This window comes from Hippichthys cyanospilos, chromosome 5 (assembly GCF_059441005.1).
Source record: "Hippichthys cyanospilos isolate Australia breed blue-spotted pipefish chromosome 5, RoL_Hcya_1.0, whole genome shotgun sequence".
Lineage (NCBI taxonomy): Eukaryota > Metazoa > Chordata > Actinopteri > Syngnathiformes > Syngnathidae > Hippichthys > Hippichthys cyanospilos.
Window position 1 is genome coordinate 2269520 of NC_142373.1, and position 12215 is coordinate 2281734.

Genomic DNA, 12215 nt, shown 5'->3' on the forward strand with positions numbered 1-12215 from the left:
TGCTCGAGCCTTCATGGGTTCTCTCCAAGCATTCTAGCTTCCTTCCACATTAAAAAAAAAAACAAAAACAACACATAAAATATAAAAATAAAAGGCAAGCCATGCTCATTTTTCAACAACAGCTGTGATCTTTTCTCTTTACCTTTAATATGTGGATTGTCCATTTAGCCATCGATTTTCTATAGTCGCTTATCCTTATTTGGCTCACTAGCGTACTGGTGCCTATCCCAGCTGTCTTCAAACACGAGGCGGGGAACACCCAAACTGGTTGCCAGCCAATTTCAAAGCACACAAAGACAAACAATCATTCACACTCACAATCACACTTAAGGACAACAGGGAGGAAACCCATGCGGGCACGAGGAGAAACTGATTAGGAAAGGACTTTTTGCTGTACATTTGAACTTAATATTTAGTCACCATGTAGTATTAATTTCTATAATCATAGAGTTTGTGTTGTTGGCTATTTTGACATCTATGGGGAAAGCCTATGCAGCATTTCTAAATATGTATTATAGGCGTATGTGTCATTGTTTAATTGGACCCATCAATTTCTCCACCATGTATACAAAATGAATAAATTATAATTATAAACATTATCTATGAAATACATTTATAAATGGAACATTTTTCATTAAACAAATTGGCTGATTAAAATTAGCTGAGGCAATTGTTTTTCCACACAGGGTTTGGACAGCTGGTGCATGAAAAAGTGCAGAGGGACAGGAAAGTGTAGATGGAGCACTTTCTAATCAAATAATCATTCAGTTCAAACAATAAGCATGCATTCTCATTTTCTCTGACGAATCAATGGAAAAAGGCTGTCAGCAGAGACGCCCGGTGTGTTGTCACCCTCTCAATTTTTTATTTCTACCCTCAAATAGACAAATACAAGTCCATGCTCCCTTTCTCCCGCTCTCCCACTCACTCAGCGCTTCTTATCTTGCTCACCCCTTCCCCTTTACCACACATGCCAGGAGATATTGTCCAGGGGCCTAACCCAGTGTAAATAAGAGACATCCATTTGGCCCTAAGCAAGCTGTGTCAGACTTGGCACAGTTTCTAATGCATTAGCCTCTATTAGACACACACACTCACACAAACACACGCACACACACACACATTTGACAGTTTATTTGTACTGCTGTTCTGTTAAGTTTCTGTCCCATTTCTCATGCTTCCTTGACAATGTCCATACAAATGAACATAATATTTTTAAAAAAAGTCTTCGGTTCTCCTCATTGAGTTTGCCATTTTGAAATGGAAGCTCAGTTGCAGCCTGTCAAAACAAAGTACAGTATGGCCAATCATTGATGATGCGAAGTTTAAGATGAACTCTGATAAAAAGACGATAACCAAGTTAAGAAAAACAGACAAAAGTTTATGAAAAACAAATGCTGAGAAACTTAGAATTTGAAAAAAAAAAACCCATCAGTTGGTCAGATGGGGATGATTAATTGACAATTTATGTATTTGAGAGAACTTTAAAAAAAAAAAGGTTTATAGCTAAAACCCAAAGAATGGTTTTGTGACATATTTAGTAGCAGATATTTTTAATGAAATACATTCTTTGTTTTTATTGTTTCAAATTGCAGTATTTAAATGTAATGTTTTGTAAAGCTTAAGCATGTTTTCAGTGTTTACTTAGATCCGTGGTTTCAAACTAGACTTACATGTAGACTTATGTAAAATAATAAATAAATACATGAATAAAAAAAGTTCAAACTTCAGGAACTGCTAAGATGCAAAGTTAATCCAAGTTGAAAACATCAAGGGTGCTCTACAGTGTGAACAGGATCGGCGCATTCAACCCAACCATTCTGTCTCGTGTTTTCCTGGAGAGTGGCTTTTCCCACCAAGCTTTCTCTTAATTCAAGTTTTAAAAACGATAACTGTGACTTGATCGTATACAAATGTATTTTCCTTCCATTTGTTGTCACGTCAAAATCATCTTAAGTCAATGAATGCTGTCATGAGCCCGAGCTAGCCAAAAAGCAATTTAGAATAATCACGAAACAAGAAAACTTGTCAAACACATTTTTTTGCAAAACAAGTGTAAAAATCCACAACTACAGAACATACTTCCCAGTTTTCCCAGTATGCTGTATGTATGCTTCATATTGAAGTGGGGTGACACGGAGCATTATCAAAAACATTTGTGGATTTTTAAATACAAAGATTGTCAAATTAGGTTAAAATTTTTCATAAATTACAGCCATCAGTCAGCCACATAAATGTTATTGCAGGTAAGGATGTTGTGAAAATGATGGTATGATTTCATATTCTGCTTTGTGTTTGCCCTTAGCCTCTTTCTCTCTGGCTGGAGCTCCACTGGGGGTCTGGAAGAGGATGGAGAGAGGAGGGGAGAGTCCCGTCACGCAGGACAGTCCCGAGTGCAGAGGGGGCAGTCCGGACCTCGGCAGCGTGCCCCCACCAGGCAAAAAGGGCCGCATGGAACTCAACGGCAGCCCCACGGCGCCGCGCTTACGGCAGAATGGGGTGCCACTCAGACCCCTTGGAGGTAAGCAACGTGGTGGGCACTGTACATTTTCCACTTTTTTCTTTGTATTTAATAAAAAAAAAAAATGGAGGAAATAATCATTTTACTTACATATGATAAAGATTTACCCTTCAAACTGTCATACAGTAGAAATTCAAGTCAAATGCTGCTCAGGTGCTGAAATACAATCCAAGTACTCAGAACATCATGCCTTTTAAGTTGTAGGACTTCAGAATTTGAATTCCCATCATTCAATGGTCAATACAAGTTAAATGACCTGGAAACTTGATGGGTTATAAAAATACTTTCTTTCAATGTTCCTTTGATATTAGAGTTTCTACAAATCTGATGATTATGTTTCTACCTTTGCGTTTGCACTGTATTTTGACCTTTCATTTGACCTTTGAACTCAGGATGCCATGAAGGCAGAGAAACGGTTACATTTAACACTATAATGTGATGAGGAAGGCGCTTAGCAAATAAAGATGATTGCATCATATAAGCAAGATTTACATGAACGGCTGTGGGCTATCGATCCAGAGTTCATGGGCAGAATCATTCTTATTTATGCACATGTGCATGCTGCTGCCATATGTTTGCCCCAAGTTTCATCCCAAAGAGTCCTTTTCCTTTTGACTCACGCTAAAATTAGAAGGATATTTATACATTTGGGCGCTCCTCCCCAATATTTATCATATAACATTCCTGGGGTTCTTTTGCTGGAACGACAAACATAAAATTGAGCAGTTTTGTGGGGACGTAGCGGTTTTCACCATGGGTTGAAGAGGTTATCAAAGCAAGGAGGAGCTGAAATGGGGTGGTAAGGAAGGGGCAAGAGGTGACGATGAAGGAGGAAGGAAGAAGGAAGGGGTTTCCCGATTCAGGAAGAATGACGGCGTCTTCCTTGAAGACAGGAAACTCGACGTGTCTCAGCCAAAACCACGGAGCCGCAGCAGAGACATGCACACACATACAAACACACACACACACACATACACTTCTTATTTTAAACCCCCCTCATACATATTAGAGGGATTAGAGGTTTGAGGCCGCTTCGCATCATCCAAACCAGAGAGCAAGGACTGAAAATAAGAGAGAGAGAGATAGATAGAGAGAGAGAAAGAAAGAGAGAACGAGAGAGAGCGTGTTGACAGTTATATTTCCCTGTTGGGGAAAAATTCACTTACTCCAATTGGCACAGCGCTCTGGTGTGTAATTCACTCCATGAGCGCCTGGAGGGCCCGCGAGTGGAGTGATTAATGAGGAGGAAATAGAAATATCGGAATTGACTGATTAAAACAATGAGCGGGATGGAGCTGAAGTGAGGTGAGTGGGGTGGGGGCTAATGCGACGTTGCATTATTAGTGCTGGGACCCTGCCTAACGCTCTCAAGTCCATCACGTCCATACACACAGCTTTCATCTAGTGCCAGCTGACAGGTGGCTCCACAACAAAAGGCTTTTAGGATTAGAAGAAAAGTTAATCAAGATAGAAATACAGAAAGACGTTTACGGAAGCAGAGAGCAACAAGAACATGTTTTCTTGGTAAACAAGGTTTTTGTTTTTTTTAACATATTTTATGGTTAAAATGGCCCCATGTGCTGCACCTTTTCATCGTGGGAGAGCCTGATGCAATGAGTTGCTTACAAGAGACGAAGCTAGATACGCCACGAGCCCTTGATTGCCTTTCAGGGACGTGCCCAACTTTGCATTTCACTCGATAGAGTGAAATCTGTTCTCATATTGGTGAACTGCACACTGTTTAGTTCTTATGGTTTGATGTCAAGTCTCTACCACGCCTATAATCTCTACCGTCAATTTCTTATGGAACACAAGTCATTCCTGGTTGCTATCCTTCTATGAACTAAGATGCCTTGGCTCCTTGAAACCCTGCCTTGTATCATGTGGTTGCCATCTTCCTTCCATGACGTCGTCCAAGTTCACCGCTGAACTTGTGCAGAAATGAGCAGAAATGCTCCAAGATACTATATGAGAATGTTGGGGAAAATACATTTGGATTGTCATTGGTATGTAAATAGCATTCTAAGCTCCAAAAAGTTGACTTTGCATGAAACAGGCCCTTCATGGCTCCAACTAGAAAAATATATCCATTAATCCATTATCTAAAGCCCGCTTATCCTCACAAGGGTCGCAGGCTTTCCGGTGCCTATCCCAGCTGAATTCAGGGACGAGGCAGGAGACATTCCCTGAGTGGGATGCCAGCCAATTATGGGCTTGGGGAGAATATGCAAACTCCACACAGGAAGGCCGGCGCAAGCTGGATTTGAACTCAGGTCCCTTAACTGTGAGGCGGATGTGTTAACCACTTGCTCCACCAAGGCGCCCTAAATCCCAATCCTTAAAACAAATGTATACTTCTTGAGACAGCATCCTGAAGGTGAATTATCACTGGATCTTATGCAGTTCCACCACAGTTGTCATTGATACTACATTCACAGCTAATTACGGTTGACATTTGTCCCTCCATTTCCGCTCATTTTCAAATCAGAGGTCACATTTTTCTTGGAAAAGATCTCAAAATTCCCAGCCTGAACGCATCCACTTACTCTATTATTGGGTTACAATACAGAAATCTATAAAATACAATAACCTGCACCTTTCCTTTTCTTGTTTGCAACTGCTATCTGCACACCACATGATAGCCCGCATTGTTGCATTCATTTGGGATAATAGTAAACCAGTACAATGTCAAGTGAATTGATTCCATTTGGTTCCATTAAGTTGTCAGGATTGAAGTTGAAGACCCACATGCAGGGAAGCCAGAAATCAGAAAGACTGTCAAGAAGGCAAACAAAACATACGGGGAAACAGTGACGAGCCCGGCAACACATTGCCGCATGTGTTGAGCTTATAAAGCGAAACCCCATGGCGGTGTGCATACCTCTTTAAGAAAGAAAGAAAAGAAGAAGAAAACAGATACAGCTAGTTGTATTGGAGCACGTGACCAATACAGCTGCTGTGTCTCTCAATCGGTAACCTATAACTGAGTCGCCAAACTGTACAAAGAAGCGCACCTGTCAGTGGGTGTGTCTTTCCATAATGAATCACAAATCTTTCAGTTCTTCCCTTTGTCAGGATGATACATAGTGATCCCAAAAGAGGAAGAACAGCTTGTGAGATTTTATGTTTTTTGTTTGTTTTGTTTTCTCCAAATAATACATGTTTCGTCGGTAATTAATTTCACTTAATAATTTGTCTCGCTTTCCACCTCTTCATATACAGTGGAGCAGTCTTCTTTTACTCTAACCTGTAACCCGTATAAACACTGTAAAAAAAAGTAGATACAAGTTGTTGAAAATGGATTTATATTGCTTTTTCAAAAGATATAGTTTTAGGTATACTATACCATTTTAATGCGTAGTAATCTTTTTTATAGTTGGCGCGACGTAATTAGGAAGCATTGATACAGACAAAGGTACGAGTGCATTATTTTTATTTAAAACGCCATACTTGAATGAGGCAATTCCAAAATAGTTTATGAGCTATCACATTTTGCCACACATGGTTTGCATAGGAAATGTATCAATAGGGTAAGTAGTAGATATAATTCATGACTTTAGTATTTAATACATATATAATTTTTTTGCAGCTTCAAAAAATGAAAAAAAAATACCGACAAAACACTGATTTTTTTTTTTTTTTTAATGAAAATGCATACAGCAAAATATTTTGCACTAAGCATTGCTGTAAAGACAAGTATCCTGCAACACAACATCATCACCATTCCACATTCATGACAATTTCACTGATTTTCATATTGTTCGTAGTATTTATTGAATACATACTTGAAAGCTATTTTAAACTTGGATTGAAATAGAAAGAATACAAGATAACATACAAGAATAAATAATATTGTGTAACGGTTGGATGCAATGCAAATAAGATCAGTGTAATGACACAATGCCAACACAGTGTCAACACAGTTTACCCATGTGTTGATATGCTTCAGGAGGCCTCATTAATGCATCACTTCCCTTGGAAGAACAAAATCACTAGATTAACAAAGTCCAAAACAATAGTGTGCAAAAATACTAAACACTAAAACTGGGAAGAAGGCACTGAACAGCAAGACCGGGACAAATGACCGATAAGAACTGAAAATAAGCAGGGAACTAAATACAAGGCAAACTGACGAGACATTGAGGAATACCCGAGACATTGAGGAACACCCAAACAAGACACATGCGGTTGAGGGATCTGATTGGTTGACACAAGCACAGAAGGATGCAATCCAACTAAATAAGACACTGTCAACTGGGGTCAAGACATGACAACTAAACTCTATACAAAATCAAAACTGTTTATTAACACATCAAAAATGCCTGAAGCAAAGAAATAACATATCAAAATTAAACAGATTTACACCAATTTATATGTGGTGTGCATTTTTCTTAAAAGATGAATCAGTTTGTTTCTATACATGGGTGTCATATGATTGAAGGATGACATTTTAATAAGTCCAATATTTCAACTTGGGTTGTTTAAATCAAAACCAATTTTCCAATTCCACTTCCAATTCATTGCGTGTATAATGTAGTAGCTGTCACAACTATTTCTTTTGTGCATTTTTTGTGATAACTGAAATAAAAGTTTCGAAAAGCTTAATAATATTTGTTTTATTTTTTTTTTAGGTCTGATGATTCCCGTCTTCTGTGTGGTGGAGCAGGCAGATGGAGGGATCCAGGCCGACGGATGTGATGGACGGGAGGAGCACGCAGAGTTTGTTCTGGTGCGGAAGGACATTCTCTTCTCCCAGTTGGTGGAGACGGCACTGCTGGCCCTTGGCTACTCGCACAGCTCGGCCGCACAAGCACACGGTAAGTCTCATCCATGAATTATGGTAGTTTAATATAAAAAGGAAAATGTGAGTGAAGTCTGGATGAGCAAAATTGGAGTAGTGAACAAAGTCTTCGAGTAGACTGTGTGTGCATCAATTTTCTTTTTTTATCTACTAAAATCCACAATTGCCCTTGAAAGCACTTCAATCAGCTTGCTTTATTATTACTCATTGTCAGTTTAGTGTTTTAGCTTAAACGCATCACAGCAGATGGGTGTCATTGTTGGGACGAAAAGAGGTCCACAAACACTACGCTGCTACAGTGACTATATGAATTCTTCTTGCACTTAAATATGCATCACTCAAAGTTCAGACTTGCCTATTCACTGTTAAAACCAATTAAATAGATCACCTAAAAATCTTCCCAGGAAAGATGATATTTCAGTGAGCATGGGGTACCACGATGGTGTTTATGATGGACATTGCATTGCAATAGTGAGCTGACACTATACTGACAGTGCTTACAGTCAAAGCTGCAGTAGAAACAGCTGCAGTAGAAACTGGACTGTTATAGCAAACATATTCTAAATTTGTGATTTTCAACTGGTAGCTCAGTCTTTGGTTGATGGGCATTAAAGAATCAATCTTTTATGTTTTTTTAACAAAGTTGAAAATCCATTTAAAATGTAATATAAGGAACACGTATTTCCCCTTTTTTTTTTTAACAAAAAAAGGTTAGCGTTCTTCTTGATATTCTCAACTTCTTCAAAGTGGCTTGTGACTTTGCAGCAATAGGAAAATGCAGGGCCTAGGGAAGCAATATTTGAGAACCACTACACTAGACTGTTTTCCGAGGCCTCCTTTAAACTGCCAGCCAAATTGTGATTTTTATTATTTTGAAACTAAATGGCTCTCTAGTAGTCTGAACAGTCATATAGCACATGAAATCCATTTTTTTAACTGATGTAGTTACACCATTAGTATCCCCTGCCACTGGAGTGAACATACATTGAGTGGGAAACTAGAAGCCGTGTCACAGTGCTACGCTTAGTATTCTTTGATTTCATTAAAAACATTAAGAACACACCTGTGTGTGTTCTTTTTCTCATGGAAAAGCAAAACAAAAGCAATTACTCACATTTGGCAATTTATTTGAGATTCATTCAATGACCACTATCACAGTTTAAAAACACATACTGTCCATAGAAAAGCTCAATCAAAGAACCAAAAAGAAACAACTAGTACTTGAGCACATTACAAGTAGGCGTATTTTATAATTTTTTTGATCAACCAAAGTCAGAATAGCTGCATGTAAATGCAGGTTGCAGGGGCAGGGAATACCATTTTTAGAGTGTAACCACATTATGCTAACACCTTTGCTACACTGGACACCATAACTTGGGACATGGTGTCAAGCAATACAGATGGGAAGCAGCTCGAGCATGAGCTGCTGATTAAAAAATATTAAATTCACGGGAGTGGAGCACACTCTGCCTCTCTGAAGTCACCCTATCATGGACTAGTGCACTGGGGTCAGTGTGGACTTTTCAAACGCTACATTGCCAATGTCGCAACTACCGGTATATGACATCAACGAGTACGGTATATGTGCTGGACAAAACCCTCTTTTTGATGTCAATGCCATACAACCCGTCAGATGACTCAATAGCATGGTTCAGCTTGAACAGAGCCACCAGTGAGAAATTAATAACAGTGTGGACAGCCATCATCGGATTTGAGGAGGAATGAATGGAACCAGATTAGCCTGCGGTCTGATGGAAGCATAAGACCCCCTCAAGCTAAACAGCCACTCAGAGTGAAGATTCTTCAGACAGCCCCAACCTGATTCAACCTGCTGAATCGACCAAAAACCCTTTTATGACGTTCCAAGCCCAACTGCGATGTTCCAACGAGTTACGACTGCCGACATTGTCTTTGTGTGCAAAGGGGCTAAGACGTTGTACTGTATTGTGACAGTGAGTATACAATATACGTACAGTGTCGTTGCTGCTAGATTGTGGTCACCCTCTCATTAGGAGTGCTGTTCCATACGTTTGACTTTTACACTCAGCATTTTGCTATCAGATGCAGTACGCTTAAAGTAGATAGTGTAAATTTGATGAGAAACAGTCTGTGCGCTATAATGGACTTTTACATTTACATTGAGTCAGGATTTAGGCAAAGATTCAGAATAGTTTTACAGTGTTCCCTCGCTACTTCACGCTTTGTCTTTTTTTTTTCATAAAAAAAGAACAATGCGCAGAGAAGCGCTGTGAAGGATTGCAAGATGTAAACAGTCAACAACAGAATGTAGATTGGGAATGTCACATATTGTCAAGACACTTTACATCTGTTAGAAATCTTAACCAAATTGTTTGCATGTGTCATTGGTCACTGGTCCGGTTCAATTTAACAGATGGGTAAATACACATGCCCTTACCACTTCTAATGTGATCAAGTTTGTCGTTTTCTTCCTGAGTCGTAAACACACTGATGAAGGTATATTCTCTTTTACGGCCTTGAGGTCAGCAATTCTTATCAGGCCTGCAGATCATCTGTCGAAGCCTTGTGAAAACTAACAGGCACTGGATGCAGCTTACAAGTCACTAACCATCCATCCATCGATTTTCTAGAGCCGCTTATCCTCACAAAGGTGGCAAGCTTGCTGGAGCCTATCCCAGCTGACTTCGGACAGTAGACGGGGGGCACCCTGAACTGGTTACCAGCCAATTGCAGGGCAAGTCACTAACCATTTTTAGATTAAAAGTATCTTTACAGCCAAACAAAAATATGACATGTACAACCAAACTTCGAAAAATACCATACATTGATGCGATTACTTTTTTTGCCTAAACTAATGGGAGATGCACAATACGCTCATAACCTTTGGTCAAAAGTAGTTGAAAAATAAAAACTACCAATCTAGTGAGATAAGATGATTTTGGTTAATGCATTTATTGCGCTATAAGGCACACATAAATTTTCTAAAAAGCTGATAATGCGCCTTATAATCCGGTGCACCTTATACAGCGAAAAAAACCTTGAGTTTCTTTTTTTGAATGACAAAAAAAACATCACCATGTAAATTTTTCAATTTTTACCTATGCATTTCAGTTTAAATTTCAATTTCAATTTTATAACACCTGGTTTGAAATTTTGATACACTACATATGCTCCAATTTTGAAGGAATTTATATGGGAACAAGGGGTAAAAAATGTGTGTTTTTTTTTATCAAAAGCAAGGGTTGATTTTGTCAAATATGTCCAGAAACTGATTTTAAATTAACAAAACAATATATTTGAAGGTTTTATGTTGCAATTTGATTAAAAAATAAGTTTAATATTTAATTGAATCATCATTATATTCTTTTAAACTCTTGATATATTTTGGCCTTGATCTATACAGTCTTTTAAATTAATCAAGAGGTATGTTTTCCCCATCTTCAGATAGTACTTCACAGATCATTTTTTATTTTAATTTCTGATTGAAAAGTTTGACTTTTTTGTTTTGTTGACATTCCCTTTATTGCAGCTCCATCTATTGGATGCATAACACAACCACATCCACTACTGTAGCTTCTATTCTATGCGCCTTGTAATGCCATGTGCCTACATATGAAAAGGATTATAAAATTGGTCATTTATTGAAGGTGCACCTTACAATCCAGTGTGCCTTATAATAAAAATACGGTATATTGAATTTTATTGTTTTCCCAAACGACTAATTGATTGGTTTGTTACAGTTTATAACATTACATATTGTGTAGTCAAGTACACGTGTTTCAATAGCCAACTGTTTCGGGTGTCTATCACCCGAGTCCCAGCACAGGTATCCAGGATTTAAAACCAGACTATGATCATTCCTGTGTAAGTACCCTGGAACCACCCTCCAGTAACATGCACAATGAGGTGCTCAATGAGTCAATCTCGGTCAGCCAGTGGACCGACTAGCTTTTGTTGTTTGCCCACATGACATCACACTACACGGAAAAAAAACTCAGACCAAAAAAAAAAAAACAAAACAAAAAAAAAACACAGTGTTGTTTTCATCAAATGCAGCTCACTCGGAGATAAAGATCATCACGTAGCAGACCGTTGCCGCGACCTTGCTTCTGGGAGGATTTTCAAAATAAATGCGTCCCAAGGCCCTTTGCATTACTTAATATCCTGTTCATTTTGAAGGATTGGCTCTCTTTCTCACAATGTTTGCCTGTTTTACTATAATACAGTAAACAACAAACAACAAATACAGTAAACAACATGTAGTAAATTGAATGCTAGGCCATGGATGGGAGGAAAGCGGTCAAAGTCAAAAGACCAATTACTTACTTATTTATCAATTACAAAGTATGACTATTATCACAGTGATGAAAGAATTTATTAATTGACATTCTTTTCTCCAATGAATCCCGACATTTGAATTTTTTGTAGTTGTTTTGAATCCAAATTAAATCTCCTGGATATGATGTGCATTGTTTGACTTCGGCTTAATGCTTGCGGGCATCACACTCCGGCAAAATACAAAAACAATAAGCGCAGCACTAGTCTCTTCCAGCACACACACACAAACACACACACACGCTTCGTTTTGATTTAACCTAGGCAAAGATGCCTTCAAAAACACATACGCACACACTGTGAATGTGTGAGTGTGTAGTCATGCAGCTTCGCAGACAAAATAGACGCGCCTCCCTCCGGCTTCTCTCTAATGAATACTTTTTGTTTTTTAAAACAACCATTTATGTTAACTGAATAATTTCTGGCTTAAATTATACATTTTTCCCTCTGCGGTCCACGACCAAAATTACACAGAGTCCCGGCTATTTTTTGCCTGTTTGAATTGTGTCCTGCATTCTTGCGTCCCACTGGTGTATTTAAAGGCCAGGCCGAGGACCACGGCCATTCTTTAATTAGCTC

General features: G+C 38.7%; 1 protein-coding gene across 2 annotated transcripts in view; it reads left to right on the forward strand.

The window, feature by feature from the left end:
* LOC148423137 (DNA-binding protein SATB2-like) overlaps positions 1–12215 on the forward strand; it is a 42985-nt gene that overhangs the window by 5196 nt on the left and 25574 nt on the right. For both annotated transcript variants that reach the window (XM_088415928.1, XM_088415929.1), the window contains exons 2-3: positions 2306–2521; positions 7153–7338. In XM_088415928.1, coding sequence (XP_088272054.1) covers positions 2350–2521; positions 7153–7338 — 358 coding nt within the window. In that variant the 5' untranslated portion in view covers positions 2306–2349. The remainder of the gene's footprint in view (positions 1–2305; positions 2522–7152; positions 7339–12215) is intronic.